The sequence below is a fragment of the Staurois parvus genome, unplaced genomic scaffold (assembly GCF_062004578.1).
Source record: "Staurois parvus isolate SC_StPar_1 unplaced genomic scaffold, SC_StPar_1.0 ptg000827l, whole genome shotgun sequence".
In the NCBI taxonomy this organism is placed as follows: Eukaryota; Metazoa; Chordata; class Amphibia; order Anura; family Ranidae; genus Staurois; species Staurois parvus.
This window is the reverse complement of record NW_028318623.1, coordinates 3,130,607-3,158,585: the sequence shown is the minus strand read 5'-3', so window position 1 is coordinate 3,158,585 and position 27,979 is coordinate 3,130,607. Positions and strand designations below refer to the sequence as shown.

The window sequence follows — 27,979 nt, the reverse complement described above, 5'->3', positions numbered from 1 at the left end:
ATATTTTCTATATTTTACTTCTGCCCCTCCTAAAGTTTGAAGGACCCAAAACTTGCCCTTTATTTGAAAATTTTGGAGACCCCAGGTTCAGAGGAAGAGAAGGGAAGGAGAAGGGAATGGGAATAGGGAATGAGAAAAGAGTGGTTCTGGGGTCTGCAATGTCAACGATCCTGAGATTGCTAATTGATGACATTGAGTTCTTTTTTCAAGCCCTGCGGAAGGCGAAGATCTATGAGTCCTAAAATAGGATTCACTGTTTGTTATCCTTTCTGTAAACAAATAAATCATTGTTGGTTATATAAACAAAACTTATTTAGGTGACCCCTAGTCTTGAGGGCTCCTCCACTTTACGGAGAGCCCAAGGTATTTGGCTCCACTAAGGACTTCACTTCTTTTGGAAGGTCCATATCCAGTGCCTCACCTCCACCTTGCCTTGGGCAGAGTGGTGCCCACAGGGCCACCTGCTGGGTACAGCTCTCTTGACTGGCCAGCTGTCTCAAAGTAATTCTTTTCCAGGCCAACTGTCTCAAAGTAATTCTTCTCCAGGCCAACTGTCTCAAAGTAATTCTTCTCCAGGCCAACTGTCTCAAAGTAATTCTTCTCCAGGCCAACTGTCTCAAAGTAATTCTTCTCCAGGCCAACTGTGTCAAAGTGATTCTTCTTCGGCCAACAATCATCCAATTGTGTTTTTTTTTTCCCTTGCACTCTATTGGGTGTTCATTGGACAAGTGCACATAGGAAATTTTAATTTTGTTTCGGATGCATTTGGTCATTGAAGAATTTTGTTTTGTTATATTTGTTATGGTGACCCAATTTGTTTCATATATCCATCCAAGTGGAATCAAAAAATGTTAAAATTTTTCCAGAAGATTGCTATATATTTGATATATTATCAAATTGGATGCATTCGAATTAGACGGATATTTTCGAACGCTAGTCCAACCCATCAAGAGAAATGGCATGAGCTGATTGGACAATATTATTATTATTATACAGTATTTATATAGCGCCAATAGTTCGTTCAGCGCTGTACATTACAATGGGATATCAATATCAACTGACGACAACTGCATTCGAACTAATGAATGGAATAAAATTGGGATTCATTTGTCATCTAAATCAGAATTATCGAATAAATTGGAAAATTGAATTGATTTCTCTATGGGCCCGAACAGGGCTGCTGTTATAAACCAAGGGGCCCCATATAGCCAACCTGACAGGGCCCCCCCAATAAAGCACAGTATTGAATGAACACAGTGAGTGGTTAGTACGGTACTGATCACTCACTGTGCTCATTCAGGAAAGGAAGGGGTTGGTAAATGTGACCTTCCCCCACCCTCCATCCTGAAGGATGTCATTGTGTTCTTGCAGATGCTGATGGAAAGGAGAGAAGGGAAGCCGGGAGCACTGTGGGGGTGGGGGCACGGGATGTAGACAGGGGCGGACTGACAACTCATGGGGCCCTCGGGCAATAAGGGATCATGGGGCCCCTGTGTCCTTGCCCAAACTCAAAAAAGCCAATGAAAAAGGTACCAGGGGCATCTCATGGGGCCCCCTACTGACCCTGGGCCCTAGGGCAGTGCCCGAGTTTCCAAATGGTCAGTCCACCACCGGGATGTAGGGATCCGGTTCCAGTAACTGCCCTTCCCCCCCACCATGCCAATCACCTCCCTGCTCACATCCAATTTACCCAGCTGCCTGGGCCCCCTTGCTGGCCTGGGCCCCATGCAGGAGGACTGGTGGTACCCCCTTATCCACAGCCCTGGGTCCGAACCACTAACTCTTCATGTGATGCCATCCGAATGAAACAAATGCATTTGTTAATTTCGCTAGAACTTTTTTTTTCTGATTCCTTGCCATTCTTTTCTGTGTCCATTTTGGATATTCAGATACTTCCAAATGTCAGAAAATTAACATTTTTGTCCGAAAAATGAATAAAAAACGAAACGCGCATGTCTAGTAATCGTTGAAAGGCGAATGTTCGCATGTTCACTAAGGGTAAATTTACAGATTCTTTGCCTCTAATAAATCATCCCCACTGTAGGTAAAGCTCTGATCGTTCACACATCTCACTTTTACCGCGAAATATGACCGCTGTTATTACATTGTGCTGTGTTTCTTTTTTGGCACAGCAATGGTTAAAATGGCTCCCGGAGGAAAGCATTGAAATGCAGTTCTGTCTCTGCCCAGCAGCACAGAGGGATTAGGGGCACAGAGACACGTGTGACACAGTAGGGGACTCTATTCCTGCTACTATTGACCTCAATATGCTTCACTCTCATTTGCTTCTATGGCAACCAGATACTGTTTAGGGCGGTTGTCTGCAGATCTATATTTTTCTCAACTATTGTCTGGTAATTGAGCAGCTTTATATATGATAGTATTCCTCTAACAAAAAAAAAAAAAAAGAAGGGCTTCCTATGCCTAAAATGTTGCCATGGCAGCAGATTTCAGCCCCTTTAGCAATTAACCCCTTGGAGCCGCAAAAAGGAGTAGAGGATGAATTCCAGCACCGCACACCGGGAGGGAGGTCATGTGATGCAGACCATCATGCAAAAGGTTATGAAGTCCGCAGGAGGTTGCATGGACCTCAGGAGGGAAACGTTCCTGAAAGTCAAACTCCTCCATTCTAGAAAAAAAAAATATGCTTTCAAGCTCCTGAGATACCTTAGATTTCTATGAAAACATCTTTAGCATTGTAATTTTTGTATAGAATTGGTAGATTGCAGTGTTATGTTGGAAGGACCTATAATAAGTTCTCAGTAGACATGTGCACGGGCTCCCCCCATGTAAATGGGTATGGGGTACATAGAACCCTTACTCATTCACCAAAAAAAGTTTTAAAAAAATAAAATCATCTACCTGTCATTGGGCGAGTGTTTCTCCATGGGACATGTCACTCGCTGTTTGATGGGGACGAGGTCACCATGTGACATCAGGCGGTGACCCCACTCCATGTCTACCTGTCATTTGGCATGTGTACTTATACGGGAAATTGATGCTTTCAAGCTCCTGAGATACCTTAGATTTCTATGAAAACATCTTTAGCATTCTAATTTTTGTATAGAATTGGTAGATTGTAGTGTTATGTTGGAAGGACCTATAATAAGTTCTCAGTAGACATGTTCACGGCCAGAATTTTTCATTTTATTCATACCGTTTCCATTTCATTTGTTAATTGAACAGTTTTGTTTCCTCGTATGTGTTATGTTGAACAGATTCGTTTTCAGGATTTGTTTAGTATCTTCGGCATTCATTTCCTATATTAGTTTGTATCAGGCGGATTCAGTATTTTCAAATTCGAACCAAATTCATTGTGAAGAATAGCTGGACAAGGGCCCGGGGTTGTGAGTGGTCTACGAGCGGGGAGATTTATCGGAATCTGGAAAGTCCAAGTATCCTGGCTCCCCCCATGTAAATGGGTATGGGGTACATAGAACCCTTACTCATTCACCAAAAAAAGTATAAAAATTAAATAAAATCATCTACCTGTCATTGAGCGAGTGTTTCTCCATTGGACATGTCACTCGCTGTTTGATGGGGACGAGGTCACCATGTGACATCAGGGGGTGACCCCAATCCATGTCTACCTGTCATTTGGCATGTGTACCTATACGGGAAATTGATGCTTTCAAGCTCCTGAGATACCTTAGGTTTCTATAAAAACATCTTTAGCATTGTAAATGTTTGTATAGAATTGGTAGATTGCAGTGTTATGTTGGAAGGACCTATAATAAGTTCTCAGTAGACATGTTCACGGCCAAAATTTTTTGTTTTGTTCATTTCATTTTCATTCGTTAATTGAACAGTTTTGTTTCCTCGTATGGTTGAACTGGATGGACTTTTGTCTTTTTTCAGCCAGACTAACTATGGAACTATGTATGCATTATGTTGAACAGATTCGTTTTCAGGATTTGTTTAGTATCTTCGGCATTCGTTTCGTATATTCATTTGTATCGGACGGATTCAATATTTTCAAATTTGAACCAAATTAATTGTAAAGAATAGATGGACAAGGGCCTCTTCCCTGCAACCCCAGGTGGTGGTTGTGGGGGGTCAACGAGCGGGGAGACTTATCTGGAAGGCCCCAGTATTAAATGAAAATGGAAGGAACAAAACAAAAAATTTTCATTTAATTTTAATTAACAAATTTCCATTTTCATTTAATTTGTTAATTGAACAGTTTTGTTTTCACAAATTCATTGTGTAGATTAGCTGGAGAAGGGCCTCTTCTTCACAACCCTGGGCGGTGGTTGTGGGTGGTCTACGAGCGGGGAGACTTATCGAAATCTGGAAGGCCCCAGTATCCTGGCTCCCCTCATGTAAATGGGTATGGGGTACATAGTACCCTTACTCATTCACCAAAAAAGTGTCAAAAATAAATAAAAACATCTACCTGTCATTGGGTGAGTGTTTCTCCATGGGATATGTCACTCGCTGTTTGATGGGGACAAGGTCATACTGTGACGTCAAGGGGTGACCCTGCCCCATGTCTACCTGTCATTTGGCATGTGTACCTATATGTGGAATTGATGCTTTCAAGCTCCTGAGATACCTTAGATATCTACAAAAACATCTTTAGCATTGTAAATTTTGTAAAGAATTGGTAGATTGCAGTGTTATGTTGGAAGGACCTATAATAAGTTCTCAGTAGACATGTTCACGGCCAGAATTTTTCGTTTTGTTCATTCCAGTTTCATTTCATTCGTTAATTGAACAGTTTTGTTTCCTCGTATGTGTTATGTTGAACAGATTCGTTTTCAGGATTTGTTTAGTATCTTTGGAATATGTTTTGTATATTAGTTTGTATCGGACGGATTCTATATTTTCAAATTCGAACCAAATTCATTGTGAAGAATAGCTGGACAAGGGCTCGGGGTTGTGGGGGGTCTACGAGCGGGGAGATTTATCGGAATCTGGAAGGCCCCAGTATCCTGGCTCCCCTCATGTAAATGGGTATGGGGTACATAGAACCCTTACTCAGTCACCAAAAAAAGTGTCAAAAATAAATAAAAACATCTACCTGTCATTGGGTGAGTGTTTCTCCTTGGGATATGTCACTCGCTGGTTGATGGGGACGAGGTCACCCTGTGACGTCAGGGGGTGACCCCGCTCCATGTCTACCTGTCATTTGGCATGTGTACCTATACAGGACATTTCATATGTGGCACGCAGTTTTTTTTCTTTTCTTTTTTTTTTTGTGCGGGGCAGTGTTCATCATGATTGATGTTGGATCTACTTCAGGGGACATTAACCCCAATACTCATTCACATGGGTGGGAGTGGGATCCGAGGCCCCCTTGTCCTCATCAATGTGGGGGGAGCGGGAATCCCGCTGACAGCAGATGAGTCATGGTTGTTCAGGACTCAGCAGCCACCTGCTTCTTAACCTGTTCCCGTTGCCAATGCGGGGGGGGGGGCGTTTCTAAATGTCCCCCCCTGCATCCATTGCCTGTGTGCGCTCCCTGAGAGCATGCAGTGCTGCGATTTGTGCCCGCTGTGTTCACCGGACACAGCGGAATCAGTGGCCAATCAGTGATCACATGAACAGTAATAAACAACATGTCACTTCCTGACATCATTGTTTACTACTTGTAAATTCTGTTAATGATCACAGAGGTCACATGGTACAAGGCCATTCACAACAGCCTTGTACCATGTGACAAACTGTGACCAATCACAGCTCTTACAGTATTTCTCAATGGCTGCAGGAATGTAGCCAGAGAAAAGGAGAAATGATTGTTTTTACAGCCTTTATGGGGGTAAAAGAAATCAGTGTAAAAAAAAAATCTTCATCAACCTCCACAAGTAGTACAGTGTCACCATGGTTAGGAACGACTGCAAGCATTATACGTATTCTCCCTGGAGAAGAGCAGCTTGAGAGGTTATGTGACAGTGATATACAAATATCTCTAAACTCCTCGAGCGCCTAGTCTACACCCGCTCTCACCTCAACGACAACAACCTCCTCGATCCCCTACAGTCCGGCTTCCGTCCCCTACACTCCACCGAAACTGCCTTACTCAAACTCTCCAACGACCTGCTAACCGCCAAAGCTAATGGCCACTATTCAGTGCTCCTACTCCTTGACCTCTCTGCGGCCTTCGACACAGTCGACCACCCCCTCCTCCTCAAAAAACTACACTCCCTCGGCCTCAGAGATTCTGCTCTCTCCTGGCTCTCATCCTACCTGTCACAACGCTCCTTCAGCGTTACCTATAATGCTACCACCTCCCCCTCACTCCCCCTCTCTGTTGGGGTCCCTCAAGGCTCTGTCCTTGGGCCCCTTCTCTTCTCCATCTATACCTCCTCCCTTGGCCAACTCATACACTCTCACGGCTTCAACTACCACCTCTATGCCGACGACACACAAATCTATCTCTCAACCCCCCACCTCACCCCCTTGGTCTCAGCCCAAATCACACACCTACTGAGCAACATATCAGACTGGATGTCGCTCCACTTCCTTAAATTGAACCTCTCCAAAACCGAGTTTCTTGTCTTCCCCCCAGCCCGAACACCACCCCCCATTGATTTCTCCGTCACATCCAACAACGCTACCATCAAACCCGCCCTGCAGGCCAGAGTACTGGGTGTCATTCTGGACTCCAACCTATCCTTCCAGCCCCAAGTCCAATCTTTAACAAACTCGTGCAGACTCCACCTCCGCAACATCGCCAAAATCCGCACGTTCCTAACCCCAGAAACCACTAAACAGCTCATCCACTCCCTCATCATATCACGACTCAACTACTGCAACTCCCTCCTCACTGGCCTGCCTTGCCGCTGGCTATCCCCGCTTCAGTCGATCCTGAATACGGCTGCCAGACTCATTCACCTTTCCAACCGCTCTGTCTCCGCCACCCCCCTCTGCCAATCCCTCCACTGGCTTCCGATTGCGCAACGGATCAAATTCAAAATCCTAACACTGACGTACAAAGCTGTCCACCATACTGCCCCGAACTACATCACTGACCTAATATCCAACTACCACCCAACACGCACACTCCACTCCTCACAAGACCACCTTCTCTCTAGTTCCCTGGTCTCCTCCTCCCATGCCCGCCTCCAGGACTTCTCCAGGGTGTCACCCATCCTCTGGAACTCCCTGCCCCAACCCATCAGATTATCACCTACTCTCCTCTCCTTTAGGCGCACCCTGAAAACCCATCTCTTCAGGGAAGCCTACCCCACCCCCTGCTAACTTGCCGACCTCCTCCACTCTTCCTACCACTCCATCTCCCACAGCTATCTCCTCCTGTGCCACCATCCCCTCCCTCCTAGATTGTAAGCTCGAAAGAGCAGGGCCCTCGAACCCCTCGTGTATCACATTGTATTGGTATTGTTCTGTCACATGTTCTGTCCCCCTTTGTAATGTACAGCGCTGAGCGAACTATTGGCGCTTTATAAATACTGTATAATAATAATAATAATAATCTCAGTGGTGATTCTAGCAAAGGGAGGAAACTAATCAGCCTTGAGGAGCTTTAAAAGACACGAAGCCACTCAATGAAGTTTGAATGAGGAGAAGAGGTTTAACCTTAAACAGAGTAAGGGGTTCTTTACTGTTATGGAAGTAAGGATGTGGAACTCCCTTCCACAATTGGTGGTGTCACTGGAAACAAATGCAGGGATTTGGGAAATGGTTTTTACATAAACACACACACCATTTGAACTGGATGGACTGGTGTCTTAACTATACAGTGGGGCAAAAAAGTATTTAGTCAGCCACCAATTGCAAGTTCTCCCACTTAAAAAGATGAGAGAGGCCTGTAATTGGCATCATAGGTAGACCTCAACTATGAGAGATAAAATGAGAAAACAAATTCCAGACAATCACATTGGCTGATTTGGAAAGAATTTATTTGCAAATTATGGTGGAAAATAAGTATTTGGTCATCTACAAACAAGCAAGAAATCTGGCTCTCACAGACCTGTACCTTCTTCTTTAAGAGGCTCCTCTGTCCTGCACTCATTACCTGTATCAATGGCACCTGTTTGAACTTGTTATCAGTATAAAAGACACCTGTCCACAACCTCAAACAGTCACACTCCAAACTCCACTATGGTGAAGACCAAAGAGCTGTCAAAGGACACCAGAAACAAAATTGTAGACCTGCACCAGCCTGGGAAGATTGAATCTGCAATAGGCAAGCAGCTTGGTGTGAACAAATCAACTGTGGGAGCAATAATTAGAAAATGGAAGACATACAAGACCACTGATAATCTCCCTCGATCTGGGGCTCCACGCAAAATCTCACCCCGTGGGGTCAAAATGATCACAAGAACGTTGAGCAAAAATCCCAGGACCACACGGGGGACCTAGTGAATGACCTGCAGAGAGCTGGGACCAACGTAACAAAGGCGACCATCAGTAACACACTATGCCGCCAGGGACTCAGATCCTGCAGTGCCAGACGTGTCTGAAGTTTGCTAGAGAGCATTTGGATGATCCACAAGAGGATTGGGAGAATGACATATGGTCAGATGAAACCAAAATAGAACTGTTTGGTAGAAACACAACTCATCGTGTTTGGAGGAGAGAGAATGCTGAGTTGCATCCAAAGAACACCATACCTACTGTGAAGCATGGGGGTGGAAACATCATGCTTTGGGGCTGTTTCTCTGCAAAGGTTCTGGACCTTCCTGGTCCCATTATAGGCCACCTGCCATCCAAATGCACGGTGTGGCACTGTGGTTTCCTGAGAGTACTTTGCATATGTTATCAAAGCTACAAAGTAATTTGTGGTTATGTCAACATCACATGTGTACAAGATACATTTAGTCCTGATAAAGATACGTAATAAATTATAATAACAAAAACAGAATATGAGTCATTTCTTTTATATCAGGATTGCTAGGGCTGCTCTCCAGATGCAGTTCAGGTTATTGATTCATGTGACTATTCGTCATTTGCCTTTTCATCAGCACCAAATAGGATATGAGGGTAAAAGATCTTGATATTTCTAAATATCAAAAGAGAGAGAGAATAGGACATGTGCTCCCCCCACCCTCCATTTCCTGCAGATCGTCACTGGCAAACTGCCATTGCATTTCAGCACTGCTAACTGCACTTGTGTTCCTGCTGCCAGGTGGAGTGAGCTCCTGCCCGACGGTGTAGTCCTGGCAGAGTGGTTTAGGCAGCATTACAGAGGTACTAAGGTACACTATATTGCCAAAAGTATTGGGACACCTGCCTTTCCACACACATGAACTTTAAATGCATTAAAAAATGTGTAACTATTATTTTTTTTTGTAAATGTGCCTGCGAAATATTGCAACCGAGATCAGTGGATTGCTACTTCTTCATACTAAGGTATGGACTTTCATTTAGAGAGATGGGGAAAGTCTCAATGGACTATGAGTGCGGTAATCTCCACACTTCTGTTGTAGTGAGAGCCAGGGCCATGGATAAGGGGGTACCACTGGTTCTCCTGTACAGGACCCAGACCAGCAGGGGGGCCCTGGCATCAGAGTGAATCAGATGTGAGCAGGGAGGGTGATCGGCCCAGCAGGGACAGGGATTAATTACTGGAACCAGGGGCGGACTGACCATTTGGAAACTCGGGCACTGCCCGAGGGCCCGGGGTCAGTAGGGGGCCCCATGAGATGCCCCTGGTACTTTTTTCATAGGCTTTTTTTTAGTTTGGGCAAGGACACAGGGGCCCCATGATCCCCTATTGCCCGGGGGCCCCATGAGTTGTCAGTCTGCCCCTGACTGGAACTGATCCCTTGTCTGCAGCACCCTCCCAGTGCATCATACATTTCCCCATGCTGCCCAAGCCCCCCTGTGTTCCCTCCCCCACACCCCTGCAGTGCTACCGGCTTCCATCCTCTCCTTCCCACCGGCAGATGCAAGAATGCAATAGGATCAATAGGATGGAGAGCGTGGGAAGGGTTCGTAAATATATCACATTTACCAGCCCCTTCCTTTCCTGAATGAACACAGTGGTGATCGGTAGAGAATAACTCACTGTGTTCATTCATAACTGAAGCATAATAAACTGTGTTTATTTGGGGGCCCTATTACATTGGCTGTACGGGGCCCCGTGGTTTCTAACAGCAGCCCTGGTGAGAGCTACAAGTCCATGTTGGTAGATGGGATTTGTAGTTTATTCACTGCGATTACACAGATCCGACTTTGGAAGTGAAGTCACACGATTTCAAAGTTGGATGTCATTCCGACTTCAGGTGCAACTTGCAAGACATCTAACCTAGGTGTGTATGCAAGTCGCACCTGAAGTAGTGCATGCACTATTTTAGAAATCGGTGTGGCTCTGACCAAGTAGTAAATCAAAGACGAATTCTCCTGCGCTCTAGGACCCAGACGGGTGGCAAATAGATGGAACCAGACCTGGAAAAATCGTCCACCAATGCATATAGGGTTGTGCGGCTCCAAACAAGGCTGGGGAAGCCCGACCAATACTGCAGAATGAAATGAAAACGAGAAGCGCACCAACCTTGCGCATTACCTCAGTATCCAAAATTTATTAATTATAGAAATATACTCACAAACAGCGAATAAAATCAGGCATGTAAGTCCTCACAGGGACTTGAAGATAACGCGAATCCCATCGAGGGGATGGATATTCAGTAAAGCTGGCGCGTTTCGAAGGGTGTCCCTTCTTCATCAGAGGGACCAAGTCGTACCGATATGACCGCTTTAATTGCAGAGAAAGGATGAGACTTGCTGAGCAATTTGCAAGTTGCATGGCATGTCAAGTCGCACCCAGTGTGTCTTAGGCTACGTTCACACTAGCCTTGTGTGCAGGCGGCAGAGAGGCGTTTGGGAAGCGTTTTTACCGTTTCCCAAACGCCTCTGCCAATTCTGCACATTACAGCACATGGTGCTGTTCTAACGGGAGCGTTTGCGTCGCGTCGCGTTGCGTCGCGGCAAAACGGACGCCTCTGGACGAGTCAGGAGGCTTTGAAGCCTCCTATTCTCGTCTATGGTGCCGCTCCGCAAACGCCTAGCAACCGCCGCTAAACCGCGCATGCGGCGTTTGCGGAGCGTTTGCGGAGCGTTAATAACGCTCCGCAAACGCCGGACTAACGCTTGCCAAAAGCTATAGGGGCGTTTGGCAAGCGTTGGCAAAACAGCCTAGTGTGAACGAGCCCTTACAGACCTCTGGAAATAAATGGCCTGGCTGCACTGGCAGAGCCACACACAGCTGCGCAAAAATCAAAGCTGACAACTACCACTGGGAGAAAAATCGCCGCAACGGAACGCAGTTTGGGGATGGGGGTCAACTTGGTACCATGTTACACTCTAAACATGGAGTTAGCCTTTAAAATGGCCACACAGGTGATCTTTCAAAAGAAGGTTGTAAATGGTAATCTTCTCCCACTGCTTGTGTGGCCAATTGCTGCTCCACTTTATCGTCTTCTAAAGTCCTCTCTCTGTACACTTCCGGGAATGCCAACCTCCGGGACTCCCACTGTGCTCAGTGGTTCCTCCCGCCAACTTTCAGGTAACTGCGTCCTGTATTAACAGAAACAACAGTAGGTGGAGCCAGTGAGTGCAGCAGGGAACCCAAAAGATCGGCACTCCAGGAAGAGTTGGCTCCTAACGAAGACTTTATCAGATTATTTCTGAGCAATGTCAAGCAGCTCTAGATGATGCAATTTCCTCTCCGGTAACCCCTGGTTGACACTAGTGATGAGCCGAACACCCCCCTGTTCAGTTCGAACATTCAAACATAACGAAAGTTTGACTGCGAACTTTGAACAGAGGGGACAATTCACTAAATATCTAAGTATGCAGTAAGATGCCACACAGCGACTAAAAACATTCTTTATTGTTTCAGCTGTATGTAAAAAGAATTGCCAACATTGTCTGGTAATTAAAAATATCCTACGGGTCTGGTATGGATTTTGAGGGGAACCCCCACGCCAATTTCTTTTTTCAAATGGAGTGGGGGTCACCCCTAAATCCATACCAGAACCTTATCTGAGCATAGACCCGGAAGGTCAGGAATAGGGGGGGGGGGGGACAAGTGAGCATCCACCCCTCCTGAACCATACTAGGCCACATGATCTCAACATTGGGGGGTGCTTTGGGGCAGGGGGGCTCCCCTCAAAGCACCTTGCCCCATGTTGATAGGGACAAGGGCTCATCCACACAACCCTGGCTGGTGGTTGTGGGGGTCTGCAGGTGGGGGATTATTGGAATCTGGAAGCCCCCTTTAACAAGGGGGCCCCCAAATCCCAGCCTCCCTCTCTATGTGAATGAATATAGGGTACATGGTACTGCTACTCATTCACAAAAAAAAAGTGTAGTGTAAAAAATGATGGAAGACAGTCTTTGACAAGTCCTTTATTAAAAACAAAAATTTTAAAAATGTCCCTCAAAGTATCCCAATGTCAATCACAACACCCGCCACCACCGTTGACCCAAAAAAAGTAAAAAAACTATTTTTTGCTCACGACGCTGGCTCCCGTCATCTGACAGCTGCACTGGGATGACAGTTCTTAAATACTGTCATTATGTCACAAGGGGGCGGGGTCATCATCATGCGCTGTGATTGGCCAAAGCATTGCACCTGACCTGTGGTCTGGTGCATTGCTTTGACCGAATCACAATGCACTGTCAGGGTTGTAGGGATCGGCAAGTGAACAGCCCGCCGAACGCACTTACCGTTCATGTGTTCGCTGAACACAAGAACGGCCAATGTTCAAGTCGAACAATGTTCAAGTCGAACATATAGCCCATCACTAGCTGACACAGCTCCATTCAAGAGAAACAATCCGATAAAGTCTTCCACAGAAGCCAACTCTTCCTGGAGTGCTGATCTTTTGGATTCCCCTGTGTTGATGGGGGAATATATCCCTCAGTGCTATTGTTAGGGATCCAGGTATGATCAGAAATGTGTGGACTGACACAGGGAAGTAGCAGGCTTCAGGTACACTGGCGTAGTCAGGCAGGCCAGGTCAGTAACGTGCGGGCAGTGAGGTATCGGAGGAGCAGGCAGAGAATGGTCAGGGTCACAAGCCGGGTTCAGTAACTCACGGGCAGCGCGGTAAAGAGGATCAGGTAGAAGTATGGTCAGGCAAGCCAGGGGTTCAACATGAGACGGTCAGCAGAGGTCAGGATCAAAGCAGGGTCAGCAACAAGGCAGATAGGCAGGAACACAGGATACCAGGTACAGGGGCTCATGGGAAACATACACCAAGGCACTGATCACAGGCCTGGTCCTGCTTAAATACACCTCCTGCAATCAGCTTCAGCTGATGGCTGACTGCAGGAGTGAGCTTCTGGTTGCTGAGAGCACCCGCTGGTCAGCCCTGGTACTGCAGCCCACACGGCAGGTGAGTCCCACCACCCATGCCGAGTCCATTCCTGACAGCTATTGTGTTCTGACAGCGGGGAGCCTTCCCTGCTGGCAGAACACAATGATTACTATAGCCTCCGGCACAGGGGCTGACTGACAACTCATGGGGCCCCCAGGCAATAGGGGATCGTGGGGCCCCTGTGTTCTTGCCCAAACTCAAAAAAGCCTATGAAAAAGGTACCAGGGGCATCTCATGGGGCCCCCTACTGACCCCAGGCCCTCGGGCAGTGCCCAAGTTTCCAAATGGTCAGTCCGCCCCTGCTCCGGCAGTAATCGCATGCAATAATTTCAACAGTCTGGTTGTACTGAAGCCGACTGATGGATCGACTTCAGTATGACAACCTCCCCCTAGACTGAATGAATCTCAGACAGTCCCTGCAGAACCGGCTGAGATTTTATTCATCTATGGCCAACTTTAACCAGCATGCATAGCAGGAAAAAGTAAGCAATTATCATCTTTTCAGGGTATTCTCTGTTGTCTTTTTAACACTGACGGAGCACTTTAATTGCGCTGCTCGTATTTTCATGCCTACTCATTTACACTTGCCTAGATGAAGGAAATTTGTTTCTATTAAAAAAAATACTATAGAGAAATCTGTAAAGTTATCAAATAAAAGAATAATATTCAATATAGTGTGTCTGTTTGTAGGCTCAAGCTTAGGAAATGCAATCTTATCTGGTGCCAAGCCTAAAAATGTAGAGTACTATTAGTTGCCAGCTCAGCTTTGCAACATCCTTTCTGGTGCCAAACAAAACAAATGATTTGTTTTTTGGCTCCAGATGCAGTATGCAGAGGCTTAAGCTGGCCATACACCAATAGAATTTCATTCGAACATTCATACGGAAGCTCTGAAAAATCACTCCTCTGAGCATTTGATCTTGCCATCATTTGGTCAACTAATTTCTTTCGAAAACTCTTAGAATTTCATCCAGAATTGCTCCTTGAATATAATCTTAGATGTATTAACCCCTTCTGCTAACCGTATACATACACTATATTGCCAAAAGTATTGGTCGGCCTGCCTTTACACACACATGAACTTTAATGGCATCTCGGTCTTAGTCCGTAGGGTTCAATATTGAGTTGGCCCCATCCTTTGCAGCTATAACAGCTTCAGCTCTTCTGGGAAGGCCATCCACAAGGTTTAGGAGGGTGTCTATGGGAAGGTTGACCATTCTTCCCAAAGAACATTTGTGAGGTCAGGCGCTGATGTCGGGGGAGAAGGCCTGGCTCGCAATCTCTGCTCTAATTCATCCCAAAGGTGTTCTGTTGGGTAGAGGTCAGGACTCTGTGCAGGCCAGTCAAGTTCCTCCACCCCAAACTCGCTCATCCATGTCTTTATGGACCTTGCTTTGTGCACTGGTGCGCAGTCATGTTGGAACAGGAAGGGGCCATCCCCAAACTCTTCCCACAAAGTTGGGAGCATGAAATTGTCCAAAATGTCTTGGTATGCTGACACCTTAAGAGTTCCCTTCACTGGAACTAAGGGGCCAAGCCCACCCCCTGAAAAACAACCCAACACCATAATCCCCTCTCCACCAAACTTGGCACAATGCAGTCAGGCAAGCACCGTTCTCTTGGCAACCACCAAACCCAGACACATCCATCGTATTAGCAGACAGAGAAGCGTGATTCGTCACTCCAGAGAACACGTCTCCATTGCTCTAGATTCCAGTGGCGGCTTGCTTTACACCACTGCATCTGACACTTTGCAACGTGTTTGGTGATGTAGGGCTTGGATGCAGCTGATTGGCCATGGAAACCCATTCCATGAAGCTCTCTACGCACTGTTGTTGTACTAATCTGAAGGCCACACCAAGTTTGGAGGTCTTTAGCTATTGTCTCTGCAGACAGTTGGCGACTTCTGCGAACTGTGTGCTTCAACATGCGCTGACCCCGCCCTGTCATGTGACGTGGCCTACCACTTGGTGGCTGAGTTGCTGTTGTTCCCAGTTGCTTTCACTTTGTTATAATCCCACTAACAGTTGAGCGTGGAATATTTAGTAGCCAGAAAATGTCACGGATGGACTTATTGCACAGGTGACCACCTATCACGGGACCACACTTGGAGTCACTGAGCTCCTGAGAGCAACCCATTCTTTCACCAATGTTTGTAGAAGCAGTCTGCATGCCTAGGGGCTTGATTGTATACACCTGTGTCCATGTAGGTGATTGAAACACCTGAATCCACTGATTTGGAGGGCTGGCCCAATGCTTTTGGCAATGTAGTGTATATGTAGCCTCATTAAAGTGGATTTTCTTCTGAGAGGCCACATATATGCATACCTGTGATGGTGCTGAGGGCATGCTGCAGACCACACTCCTAGACCGGACTCTCACCATGAGCTTCAAGCCTCGTACTAACAATTGGGAAATGTGATGTCCTGTTCCCGATCACCTGATTGCTGTGATGGGCTATCACAGTTAGCAGTCACTGTACACCCTGCCCCCGTCTCTGTTTTTTTCTCTTGAATGAAGAAAAAGACACATTGTATCTTTTTCTCCTTAATAGACGAGAAATATGTAAACAAACAAAAGTATGTGTTCAAAAAATGTTAAAAAAGAAAAAAAAAAAAGAAAGAAAAAGAATAGCTACATCAGGATTTAATCTGGTTCAGTTTTAGGACTAGAGACAGGGTCAATGTCAAGGTCCAAGGTCAAAATCAGAATCAAAGAACAGGGAAAATGTATTTTAAGTACAATTAATAAAAGCATTTTCTAAATTAACATCTGTGTCAGTTAGTGTCAGTGTGTTTGTGAGTGTGTGAGGGAGCCTCATGTTCCCCTCTTCTCATTGGCTGAGACACGGCAGCAATAGCCATTGGCTACCACTGCTGTCAATCACAGCTAGTGAGGAGTGGGGGGCGGGTCTGAGTCACGGATCTTATGGATGCATAGAGTGGGGCTCAGGAGCAAGAACACATCAGTGCCCCCCATGCAAGTGTCTTGTTATTGGGGGCACTGGTAAAGGGGGTGGAGCTAGGAGAGCTGGCAGGGGACAAAACCACTATACAGAGAAGGTAGGTATACCATATTTGTTATAGAAAAAAAAAGTATCACTTTAACTTTAAGGGTTCATTCACACAGGTGCTGAGACACGTCCTCCATGTTAAGCTGCTTTTTTGCAACGCGTGCATCCACTTCAGAGCTATGAGACAGCCCACAGACGTGGATGTGGACACAGGGGCTGCAGGCAGGAGCGGGCTCATGGATCTAAACCCACAGAGTCTGCAGAGTAATATGGTGGTTCTGTCGTTCAGGGAGAGCGCAGCGTGGCAATCGCCGGTCCACTGTGTCCCTCAGACACAGTGGATCATGGAAAGAGCCGAAGATGTCGGCTCAGTCATGTCATCAGCTTTCCAACATATCCTTTTCGTGATAAAACATATAAATCCCCCATGGGGGATTTATATGTTTTATCACGAAAAGGATATGTTGGATTGTATACTTTCTAGGGAGAAAGTGTGACTTTTTGGTGGGAGTGGAAGGGAAGGAGTTTATTGTTTGATGTGATCAGCTTTGTCCAATCACAGCTGATCACATGTAAACACGGAAATGCCGGTTATCGGCATTTCTCTCCTCTCGAGCCGTCACGCTGACAGCTCGAGAGGAGAGCCGGTAATCGGCTTCTGCGGAGGGGACATGTACACTGATCATTAGGGCACTGATGATCAGTGTGCCCTGATGATCAGTGTGGCCCCAGAAGTGCCACCTGTCAGTGTCCATCAGTGCCAGTGCCCATCAATGCCACGTGCCAGTGCCCATCAGTGCCACATCAATGCTACATATAAGTGCCCATCTGAGCTGCCTTTCAATGTCACCCATCAGTGCCAGTCAGTGCCACCTATCAATGCCAATCAGTGCCACCTATCAGTGCTAGTCAGTGTCGCCTATCAGTGACAGTCAGTGACAGTCAGTGCCGCCTATCAGTGCCAGTCAGTGCCACCTATCAGTGCCAGTCAGTGCCACCTAACAGTGCCAGTCAGTGCCACCTAACAGTGCCAGCCAGTGCTGCCTAACAGTGCCTGTCAGTGCTGCCTATCAGTGCCATATATCAGTGTCATGTATCAGTGCTGCCTTTCAGTGCCCATCAGTGATGCCTGTCAATGCCTATCAGTGCAACCTACCAGTGCCTCCTCATCTGTGCCCATCAGTGCCACCTATCAGTGTCCATCAGTGCAGCCTATCAGTGCCCATCACTGCAGCCTCATTAGCGCACATCAGTGAAGGAGAAAAATCACTTATTTACAAAATTGTATAACAAAAACTAAGAAAAAATGTTTTTTTTTCAAAATTTTCTGTGGTTTTTGGTTTGTTTAAGAACAAATAAAAATCCCAGAGGTGATTAAATACTACCAAAAAAAAGCTCTATCTGTCTCAAAAAAATTATAAAAATTTCATATGGGTACAATGTTGCATGACCGTGCAATTGTCATTCAAAGTGTGACAGCGCTGAAAGCTGTTAATTGGCCTGGGCAGGAAGGGGGTATAAGTGCCCTGTAGGCTAGTGGTTAAAACAGTGGTTCTCAACCTGTGGGTCGCGACCCCTTTGGGTGTCGAACGACCCTTTCACAGGGGTCCCCTAAGACCATCAGAAAACACATATTTCCGATGTGTAAAGAGCAGCTACTGTGTTGAAAGCAGCTACTCTGTTAAAAGCAGCTACTGTGTTGAAAGCAGCTACTGTGTTGAAAGCAGCAGTATTGGAGGTAAAACGACACTTCATGAATTATAATTACTGGGTAAATAATTTTATGGTTGGGGGTCACCACAACATGAGGAACTGTATTAAAGGGTCACGGCATTAGGAAGCTTGAGAACCACTGGGTTAAAAGATGAATTTGTGGGTTCACTTAGTATTTAACTTTGGAAACAAATAATATAATTAATTATGAGGATATAGGAATATCTTCATTCCACATTTTTTAAACTCAATCAAATCACGTCGGTGGTACTCGGGTACTTTTGAAATAGCAGGTTTATACAATGACTTTTATTGATGTGCATAGCAAGGGGGGAGACAGGGACATTGATGAAATGCATTAAACTCTAATCGTGACTACTTACTTTGCATCCCATAGTAATACCCCCTAATCAATCATTGCATGGAGGTTTACGATGGATAAAGCTATCTCTGGCTATGAGCAATGAATATTCCATATGACTCTCTGAAATATGTCACAGGATGTTTGTGTAGAACTTGATAAATGAATCACATAGTTCCTCTGAAGCCTTCAGGCAGCTCTGCCAGTTACAAAGGAAAAAACATTGAACGGCTAAACAAAAATAAATCCGCTGATTCCCGTGATGGGAAGATGCAAATCCTCAGATCTGGAGAGGGGTTGAAGAGGAATTTTCGGGATGTGTTTGCATTATTAGCATCATTAGAATATGCACCTATATGTACCATTAAATGCAGAACCTTTATATTTTTTTCCCTTGGGACTTTAAAAGTAATATGCCCAACTTATCTTAAAAGGCAGTCATACAATCTTTATACAGATTTATTATAATAGTTGCCGTATTTCCACCTCTCGACCATGGACCAAGTCCAACCAAAACCGTATATGTAATTTATTTATGCAGCGTGTCTAGAGTTTAGTTTTTAATGCAAAACTATTGCAAGCACAACAGTCAGTAGTACTTAAAATTAAATATCATTTACAGACATTGTTTCAAATTTTTCTTTCCACCCAAAATGAGAAAAACCAGAAAGCAAATCATTGTAGAAATAGATCCTACCATAAGGGCATTGTAGTTTCGGGAGCAGACAGCTTTGTGCAGAGCCGTGGTGCCATCCCGGGCTCGGAAGTCAATGTGGGCCCCTCCAAGGCACAGCATCCTAATCACATCCACGGTTCCTTCAAGCTGTGAGGCCAGGGTCAGTGGTGTCTCTATAAAGAAGCACGATATGTTGGTCATTTAACGTTTATACAATCGTATTGCTGGTTTTAAGGGAATTGCACTGCAGCTGACCACCACAAACCAAAAACACTATATAATTCATTTTTGATATTTAAATCAATCCGCCCCGCCATCCATCCATGTCTCCATGCTTTATTACGCTGAGAAATCACTTTGAAAAACACCCACCTAGCATTTCTGGCCGTGGCTATCTTGAGTATGGGTAGATGATTCATGTAGCATTTACTTCCTGAAATCCATCTTCCCTTAGCTCAGGCACAGGTTTGGACTGACCATTTGGAAACTCGGGCACTGCCTGAGCACCCGGGGTCAGTAGGGGCCCCATGAGATGCCCCTGGTACCTTTTTCATAGGTTTTTTTGTTTAGGGGAGGACACAGGGGCCCCTTGATCCCCTATTGCCCGGGGGCCTCATGAGTTGTCAGTCCGTCCCTGCTTAGGCATCAATAGCCTGTAATCTGCAGCTGAACCTGAAGGCACTGCTCAGAAATCATACATGACTCTTTTTCAAACTGCATTGAATCATGAGTTGTCAGTCCACCCCTGATGACAACGCTCACTTACAGCACCTGCAGCTTTTGAAAGGCTTTTTTGAGCTTGGGCAAGGACACAGGGGCCCCATGATCCCCTATTGAGGGCCTGGGGTCAATAGGGGGCTCCATGAGATGCCCCTGGTACCTTTTTCATAGGCTTTTTTGAGTTTGGGCAAGGACACAGGGGCCCCATGATCCCCTATTGAGGGGCTGGGGTCAGTAGGGGGCTCCATGAGATGCCCCTGGTACCTTTTTCATAGGTTTTTTTGAGTTTGGTCAAGGACACAGGGGCCCCATGATCCCCTATTGCCCGGGGGGCCCATGAGTTGTCAGTCTGCCCCTGCTCAGGCATGCAGGCAGATGGGTGTGCTTAGCTGACAAAAACCCTCCTCCCTTTTGTGAGGCCTCCTAGGATGTATGACATCATTTGTTTAGGCCAGAAACCAGAAAGTAACTGAAGAAATGTTTAAAACAAGATAATAGGATAACTTTTCCTATCTATTTACTAATGCTAGCAGCAGTATTAAAAACAGTCAATATGGATTGACAAAGTGACGTTCCACTTTAACAAAAAAATCAAGGCCAAACCTTTGTCAGGTTTTATTTTTATTTTTAGTTGGAAGGTCTCCCCACATTTTCTGTCTGGTCGTTGGTATACGATGTGAAGGAAAATCCCCCCAGCATGGACAATGACCAGAATAAAAAACAGACAGATGTACTAGGTCTTCCCTGCTCTAGTTAACACGCCACTTTAAAATGGACCAAGCACTAAAAAGCAAGGTTCCCCTTTTTATCTTTTCCAATAATTTGTAAGACTAAGAGGCATCAGCGAGACCTAAACAAGAAGGTTTTAAGCTGACGTCCAAGGTAACCCATAATGAAGAAAAATATATTTGAAATATATTTTAAAAATATTCTTCTCAAATATATTACCATATATTTGAAATACTACAATTTTGGCCATATTCAATATATTTCAAAATATATTTAAAAAAAATATATATATATATACACTACATGTCAATATGTATTTTTATTACAAAATATATGAAAACTATTTTTAAAAATACATTTTAAATACACTGTATGTCTTTAAAAATACAAATCATCATCTTTAGAATGCATTTACAAATATACGTAAAAATATATGTTAAAATGACTTTTTTATATGTTAAAAACAATCTGCAGAATATATTTTAAAAATATATATATTTTAAAATATATATTTTTTAAATATATTCTTCAGATTATTTTAACATAAAAAAAAATAAATTTTAACATATTTTTACATATATTCTTCATATATTTTGTAATAAAAAAGCATTTCAAAATGCAGTATATATATATATATATATATTGAATACGACCAAAATTGTAGTATTTCAAATATATGGCAATATGTTTGGGAAGAATATTTTAAAAATATATTTCAAATATATTTTCCTTCCATGTGGGAAAGCTTTTCTTTTTCTCTTAACTGTTTTGTTTGTGCTTTTACATGGGGGAGGGGCTAATAAATAGTAGCACCCTCTTTTTTATGGTGCAAAGTCTGCTTTATGCATAAACGGCACCAGTATTTTTTTTAACTAAATTAGAACAAAGTAGAATTCCCACTCCTCCCTCTTTCTCTATGTAGGCCCATCCAATGTACACCAGCTTTCTCAGGAAAAAATCTAATTATGCCAAATGCTTTTCCAAACTAACTTTATACTTCTATTGTAACAATAAAGTACTAATCTTACAAAGAATAAAACAAACCACAACTTCAGTGTCTATTTTTCTGTACTGTCATTGTTTTTTTTTATGGGTTATGTCTACTACAACATCACAAGTGCTTTTAAAATGGAATTTACCAGAAGATGGAAATCTTTGACAACTTGAAGGGGTATCAATGTGCCATGGTCAACTGTCAATAAATAGCAGAACCCCTGTCCTGCAGTTATGTGAAGTCCTTGCACAAAACTTTTAAGTAAATATTGGAGTCCAAGATTGAATTGTTGAATTAATCCCACTCCGAATATCTAAATAATATCTTAACATGCTAATGTAGTTTCAAAGGTTGTTTTTTAATTTACTTACAGAGGTTATGTCACTCAGTAAAAACAATACGTAAAAAAAGCACAACCTACAAATGAAGAGGGTTTAGATTCACCTGCCCTGCCACCCATTGCCCTGACCTTCAGTCTATTCAACAATGCAACTGCTGGAAGAATCTGCATATCTACCACTTTCAGAAATGTTGTATGCCTGTATCCCTTGCCACACACTGTGGTTTTCCTCCAATGATTCTTAAGCCATGCCTGTGCCCCATAATGCCACACACTGTGGTTCCCTCCAATGATTCTTAAGCCATGCCTGTGCCCCGTAATGCCACACACTGTGGTTCCCTCCAATGATTCTTAAGCCATGCCTGTGCCCCGTAATGCCACACACTGTGGTTCCCTCCAATGATCCTTAAGCCATGATTGTGCCCCGTAATTCCACACACTGTGGTTCCCTCCAATGATCCTTAAGCTATGATTATGCCCCCTAATGCCACACACTGTGGTTCCCTCCAATGATCCTTAAGCTATGATTGTGCCCCGTAATGCCACACACTGTGGTTCCCTCCAATGATCCTTAAGCCATGATTGTGCCCCATAATGCCACACACTGGTTCCCTCCAATAATCCTTAAGCCATGATTGTGCCCCGTAATTCCACACACTGTGGTTCCCTCCAATGATCCTTAAGCCATGATTGTGCCCCGTAATTCCACACACTGGTTCCCTACAATGATTCTTAAGCCATGATTGTGTCCCATAATGCCACACACTGTGGTTCCCTCCAATGATCTTTAAGCCATTACTGTGCCCCATAATGCCACACACTATGGTTACCTTCAATGGTGCTTAAGCCATTACTATGTCCCATAATGTCACACACTGTAGGTTCCTCCAATGGTGCTTAAGCCATGACTGTGCCCTGTAATGCCACACACTGTAGTTCCCTCCAATGATCCTTAAGCCATGATTGTGCCCTGTAATGTCACACAGTGTGGTTCCCTCCAATGATGATTAAGCCATTACTGTGCCCAGTAATGCCACACTCTGTGGTTCCCTCCAATGATGATTAAGCCATGACTGTGCCCTGTAATGTCACACACTGTGGTTACATCCACTAAAGTGCCCTGTAGTGCCATAATTGTTGAGGAGGAACCACAGACTGCAGCAATAGACCAGTCATGCAACCTATCTGAAAGTGTGTGAAGAGGCTGTTGCTCTACAGGAGCAGATGGCAGGACATGTGAGTATAAACCCTCTTCTTTTTCACCTGCTTTTTCTATATTTTTAACTCAGTGACAAAAACCAGAGTTACCTTAAAAAATCCACCTACCCTATAACATCACTCAATAAAGCTTTGCCAAGAGTCAAGAAGGCTTCTTATCAATGCAGCTCCATAGAGACATTCTATGCCTTCCTCTTACATCTAATTTATACCTAAACAAGCATTGACATTCATTTGAAGTAAATAAACATTTGTTTTTCGCAATTGCGTTGAGCACAGAACCACATTGTGCTTGATTACATAAATATGTCCTAGACAACAAGCTATTAGAGTTTCTAGCACAGACACAAAACAAGACTACTAACTGCTAAATATCCCATAAATTCTCGAACTCAGAGCCAAAAACTATGACGGTTCATGTTTTAGAGTCAGATTCCAATGCCAAAAACACAAAAGAAAAAATGCAAAATACAAAAATATCACAAAGCAATTTCTATTTTCATTTCTACTTGTACAAGAACATTTTTGGGACTATTATAAAAGGTCATATCAATTTGGCACCCCTGCCTGCTTCCGGCATTGGCGGATTACATGAGATATATATATATATATATATAACATTTTATATAGGTTCACTATATTTAGCAGAGCTTTGCAAAATACACTGTTCCATTTAAATCATTCCCAGCCTTAGGCTGGTCATTCATGATCGAATATCTTAAGAATAAAGAGCAAACAGATATCTGCCTGTCCTTGACAGATTTGTTGGAGCAACAGGAACTGGTTCCTAATCAGTAGAGTCAGCAGAACATGTGCATATGTTGCCATCTAATTGTACAGTGTGTTGGATCTACCAGTGTGCTACCTGGATGGTTACTGAATGGACTATTTAAAGTGGTAGTAAAGTAATTTTTTCATGTTTTACCTACATGTAAACCTTTAATAAGGCTTACCTGTAGGTACTGAGAATACCTCCTGCAGGAGATATTTACTTTGGCAGTGCTGGTGATGTCACCGGCGCATGCACACTGCGCTCTCAATGGATGGTGTGCTGTCCATTGAGAGAGGTGTGCCATGGCAGAGACTCCCCCGTGCATGCATGGGAATGACGTCACCTTGGCTTGGCCATTCAAACGGCCACAGCCCAGGAACCCAGAAGGAAGACCGGGTAAAGATGGAAGCCCTGGGGAGCTGTAACAGTGCTCCGCTGGAGAGCTTAGTTTTCAGGTAAGTCTTTCCTAATGTGCTAGTATGCAATGCATACTAGTACATTATACTCTTAACTTGCAGGGGGAAGATTTTTTTAGGTTTTTATTTTGCGGTTTACTACCGTTTTAAGTAGCTCCAGCGTCATTTGTCAAATCTAGAGGGCTGCACTTTGCCCGCAATGAGCAAACAAGTTACATGTTGGGTTCATTTACACTTGCTTTGACTTTAACACACATTGAAGTGCATACCACTTCAACATGCTTTTTTGATTTGTTTTTGATGCTTCTGTGATGCTTCGGTGATGCTTCAGTGATGCTATTTGAATCTTTAATGAAGCTTGGCAAATGCTCTGTGTGTATTGATTTTTGGTTTGTTTTAAAGGGGCCCAGTAGAACCCCAGCTAAGTAGTATTCCCATTCAGCAGATACCCAGCTCATTAGTAACCCTGTTCAGCAGATCCCCAACTCATTGGTACCCTCATTCAGCAGATCCCTTGTTCAGTAGTGCCCCCAGCTCTGCTGATGCCCCACTCAGTAGTAATCTTCAGCTTTGCTGATCCCCCGCTCAGTAGTAACCCCCATCTCTGCTGGTTCCCAACTCAGCGGTAACTCCCAGTTCTGATGATCCCCCACTTAGTAACCCCCAGCTCTGCTAATCCTCGGCTCAATAGTAACCCCCAGCTCTTCTGATCCCATGCTCAGTAGTAATTCTCAGTTTTGCTGATCCCTCACTCAATAGTAATCCCCAGCTCTGCTGATCCCCCACTCAGTAGTAACCCCCAGCTCTGCTGATCCTCTGGTTGGTGGATCCTACTCTCTTTCTTGTCCCAGCTCATCTCCTGCTATATTGCTCCCACGCTGTGCACCACATGTGACAATGCTAGTTTCTCCTGCTCCTGTCCCCCAGAACTGCTGATTCTCTGCTACTCAGTCCTCTCTCTCATGTCCCCACTCAATTTCCACTCTAGCGTTACTATGTTGCACACCACATGTGCTGTCTGCTAGTTGCTCGGCTCAGGTCTGCACCCCGCTCACCTTCCTGCTGCTCCACACTGCATACCAGATGTGATGTCTGCACCGGACACTCCCAGAATATATACACATGAACTGAAAGTGACTGCTGATGACATCTTTTTGGCTTTCTTATTGGTTTCTCAGTGCATCCTGGGATATCTCATACCTGCAATACCTCTAAACAATAGAAAGCTAAAGCTGAATAAAAGCCTTTCAAAAGCTGCAGGTGCTGTAAGTGAGCGTTGTCATCAGGGGCGGACTGACAACTCATGGGGCCCCCGGGCAATAGGGGATCATGGGGCCCCTGTGCCCTTGCCCAAACTCAAAAAAGCCTATGAAAAAGGTACCAGGGGCATCTCATGGGGCCCCCTACTGACCCCGGGCCCTCGGGCAGTGCCCGAGTTTCCAAATGGTCAGTCCGCCCCTGGTTGTCACAGACTTCTATGGAGGCTTTGGAGATGCTTTGAAGCACCAAGAAAGCGACATTGGGGTATAATTTTTGAAGTGAAGCAAAGCAAATGCAATGTGTAAACAAGACTGTAATGTATCCATTTTATGTATCAAAATGTGCTTTGATTGGCATTCAGAGTGCTTTAAAAATGTGCGTCCAATGCCACATTTTGCAGCAAGTGTAAAACAGGCCTCAAAGCATATGTACTAACCGTTTACTCACTCCACCATTGTTCTAGTATACTGCTGGCACAATGGAATGCCCATATACATTACGACTTATTCATCAAAATCAGCCATTTCATGCACTCACCCCTGCACTGTGGGAAGGCAAGGGGAGTACTGCCTGTTTTATTATACCCAGAAATACTGGATGTTTCCTAGATGGACAGTCAGCAGTCTAGAATGGCGGGAATCACTGGAAGATAAACACATGAATCTTATGACCCATCAAGTAAATTTGCTACTTAGCCCAGTATGATTGAGGAATGTGTTCACTTTAACTTTCCTACAAAGGAGAGTGAAGGATTTTGCCTGCTCACCCCATGCAATAAGAATGCCCTCCAAGTGGGAAATTTCCAACTTAAACTTGAAAATTTTTGCAGAAGATCAGATATGTCCTGATAATCACAAAATTAGGAGCATTACTTGTTACTTTATGGCTAACCCCATCACAACTTAAAATTAGTACCCCTAACATGGTCACATCGACACTACCAAAAGGCCATTTTGAACATAGGGTGTCTAACCTACCAGTATATGTTTAGTTTGGGAGAAAAAATACTTAAAGCTCTATACTAGGTGTGAAGATGATTAGAAAGGCAGTAATCTTATCCAGCTATCACTGAACTGAGCAAAAGTTATAAAGTCTGCTAACATTATTTTACATTGAAGAAGCTATCGCCTATAACAAGCAGATTCAATGGTGGCATGACAATTGGGAATATGCTCCATTTTTTCCACATTCTTGAAAGTTTAAAAGGACTAGATCCAAATAAGTAGTCTTTTCTGTCCATAGAAATCCAGATCTCAGTTATTATTAGTGTCATGTAGGATAGTGCACAAAGTCTACATCCTTTAAAGCATCCGTTTTTCTATGTTGGCTTTTAAAAATGGGACCTACTTCAATACGTCTGTCAAAAAGTGATATTTTACTACTGGGTGGAGCTCAGCTAGCCTACTGCCTTCCTTTATCTCTTGGGGACATTTACCTACCTTCTCATTTTGAGGTTTTCTATGTTCCCAATTTTTCTATTGCTCAGTCTACAACAGTCGTGGTCAACGCATGAGGTATAGGGGGCCTCAGCTGTGGTCCCTGACACCACCATGGGGCATTACATAATATTCAGTAAATGTAATGCTACCAAAGACTGTAGTAGACTTCAGGAGATAGTCAGAAACTTTAGACACTATGGAGGTGCCAGCAGCATGGGTAAAAAGTGGGAAAAGAAGAAAAAGAGTACTTGGTGTTATTCTGGACTCCAACCTATCCTTCCAGCCCCAAGTCCAATCTTTAACAAACTCGTGCAGACTCCACCTCCGCAACATTGCCAAAATCTGCACGTTCCTAACCCCAGAAACCACTAAACAGCTCATCCACTCCCTCATCATATCACGACTCGATTACTGCAACTCCCTCCTCACTGGCCTGCCTCGCTGCTGGCTATCCCCGCTTCAGTCGATCCTGAATACGGCAGCCAGACTCATTCACCTTTCCAACCGCTCCATCTCCGCCACCCCCTCTGCCAATCCCTCCACTGGCTTCAAATTGCACAACGAATCAAATTCAAAATCCTAACACTGACGTACAAAGCCGTCCACCATACTGCCCCGAACTACATCACTGACCTAATATCCAACTACCACCCAACACGCACACTCCGCTCCTCACAAGACCTCCTTCTCTCTAGTTCCCTAGTCTCCTCCTCCCATGCCCGCCTCCAGGACTTCTCCAGGGTGTCACCCATCCTCTGGAACTCCCTGCCCCAACCCATCAGATTATCACCTACTCTCCTCTCCTTTAGGCGCACCCTGAAAACCCATCTCTTCAGGGAAACCTACCCCACCCCCTGCTAACTGGCCGACCTCCTCCACTCTTCCTACCACTCCATCCCCCACAGCTATCTCCTCCTGTGCCACCATCCCCTCCCTCCTAGATTGTAAGCTCCAAGGAGCAGGGCCCTCAATCCCCTCATGTTTTGCATTGTATTGTTATTGTTCTGTCACATGTTCTGTCCCCCTTTGTAATGTACAG

General features: G+C 44.5%; 1 protein-coding gene across 1 annotated transcript in view; it reads right to left on the bottom strand.

The window, feature by feature from the left end:
* Window positions 1-27,979, bottom strand: part of SHANK1 (SH3 and multiple ankyrin repeat domains 1) — a 724,545-nt gene that overhangs the window by 302,858 nt on the left and 393,708 nt on the right. Inside the window, exon 6 of the mRNA XM_089655187.1 lies at window positions 19,074-19,225. Within this exon, the coding sequence (XP_089511313.1) occupies window positions 19,074-19,225 (152 nt within the window). The remainder of the gene's footprint in view (window positions 1-19,073; window positions 19,226-27,979) is intronic.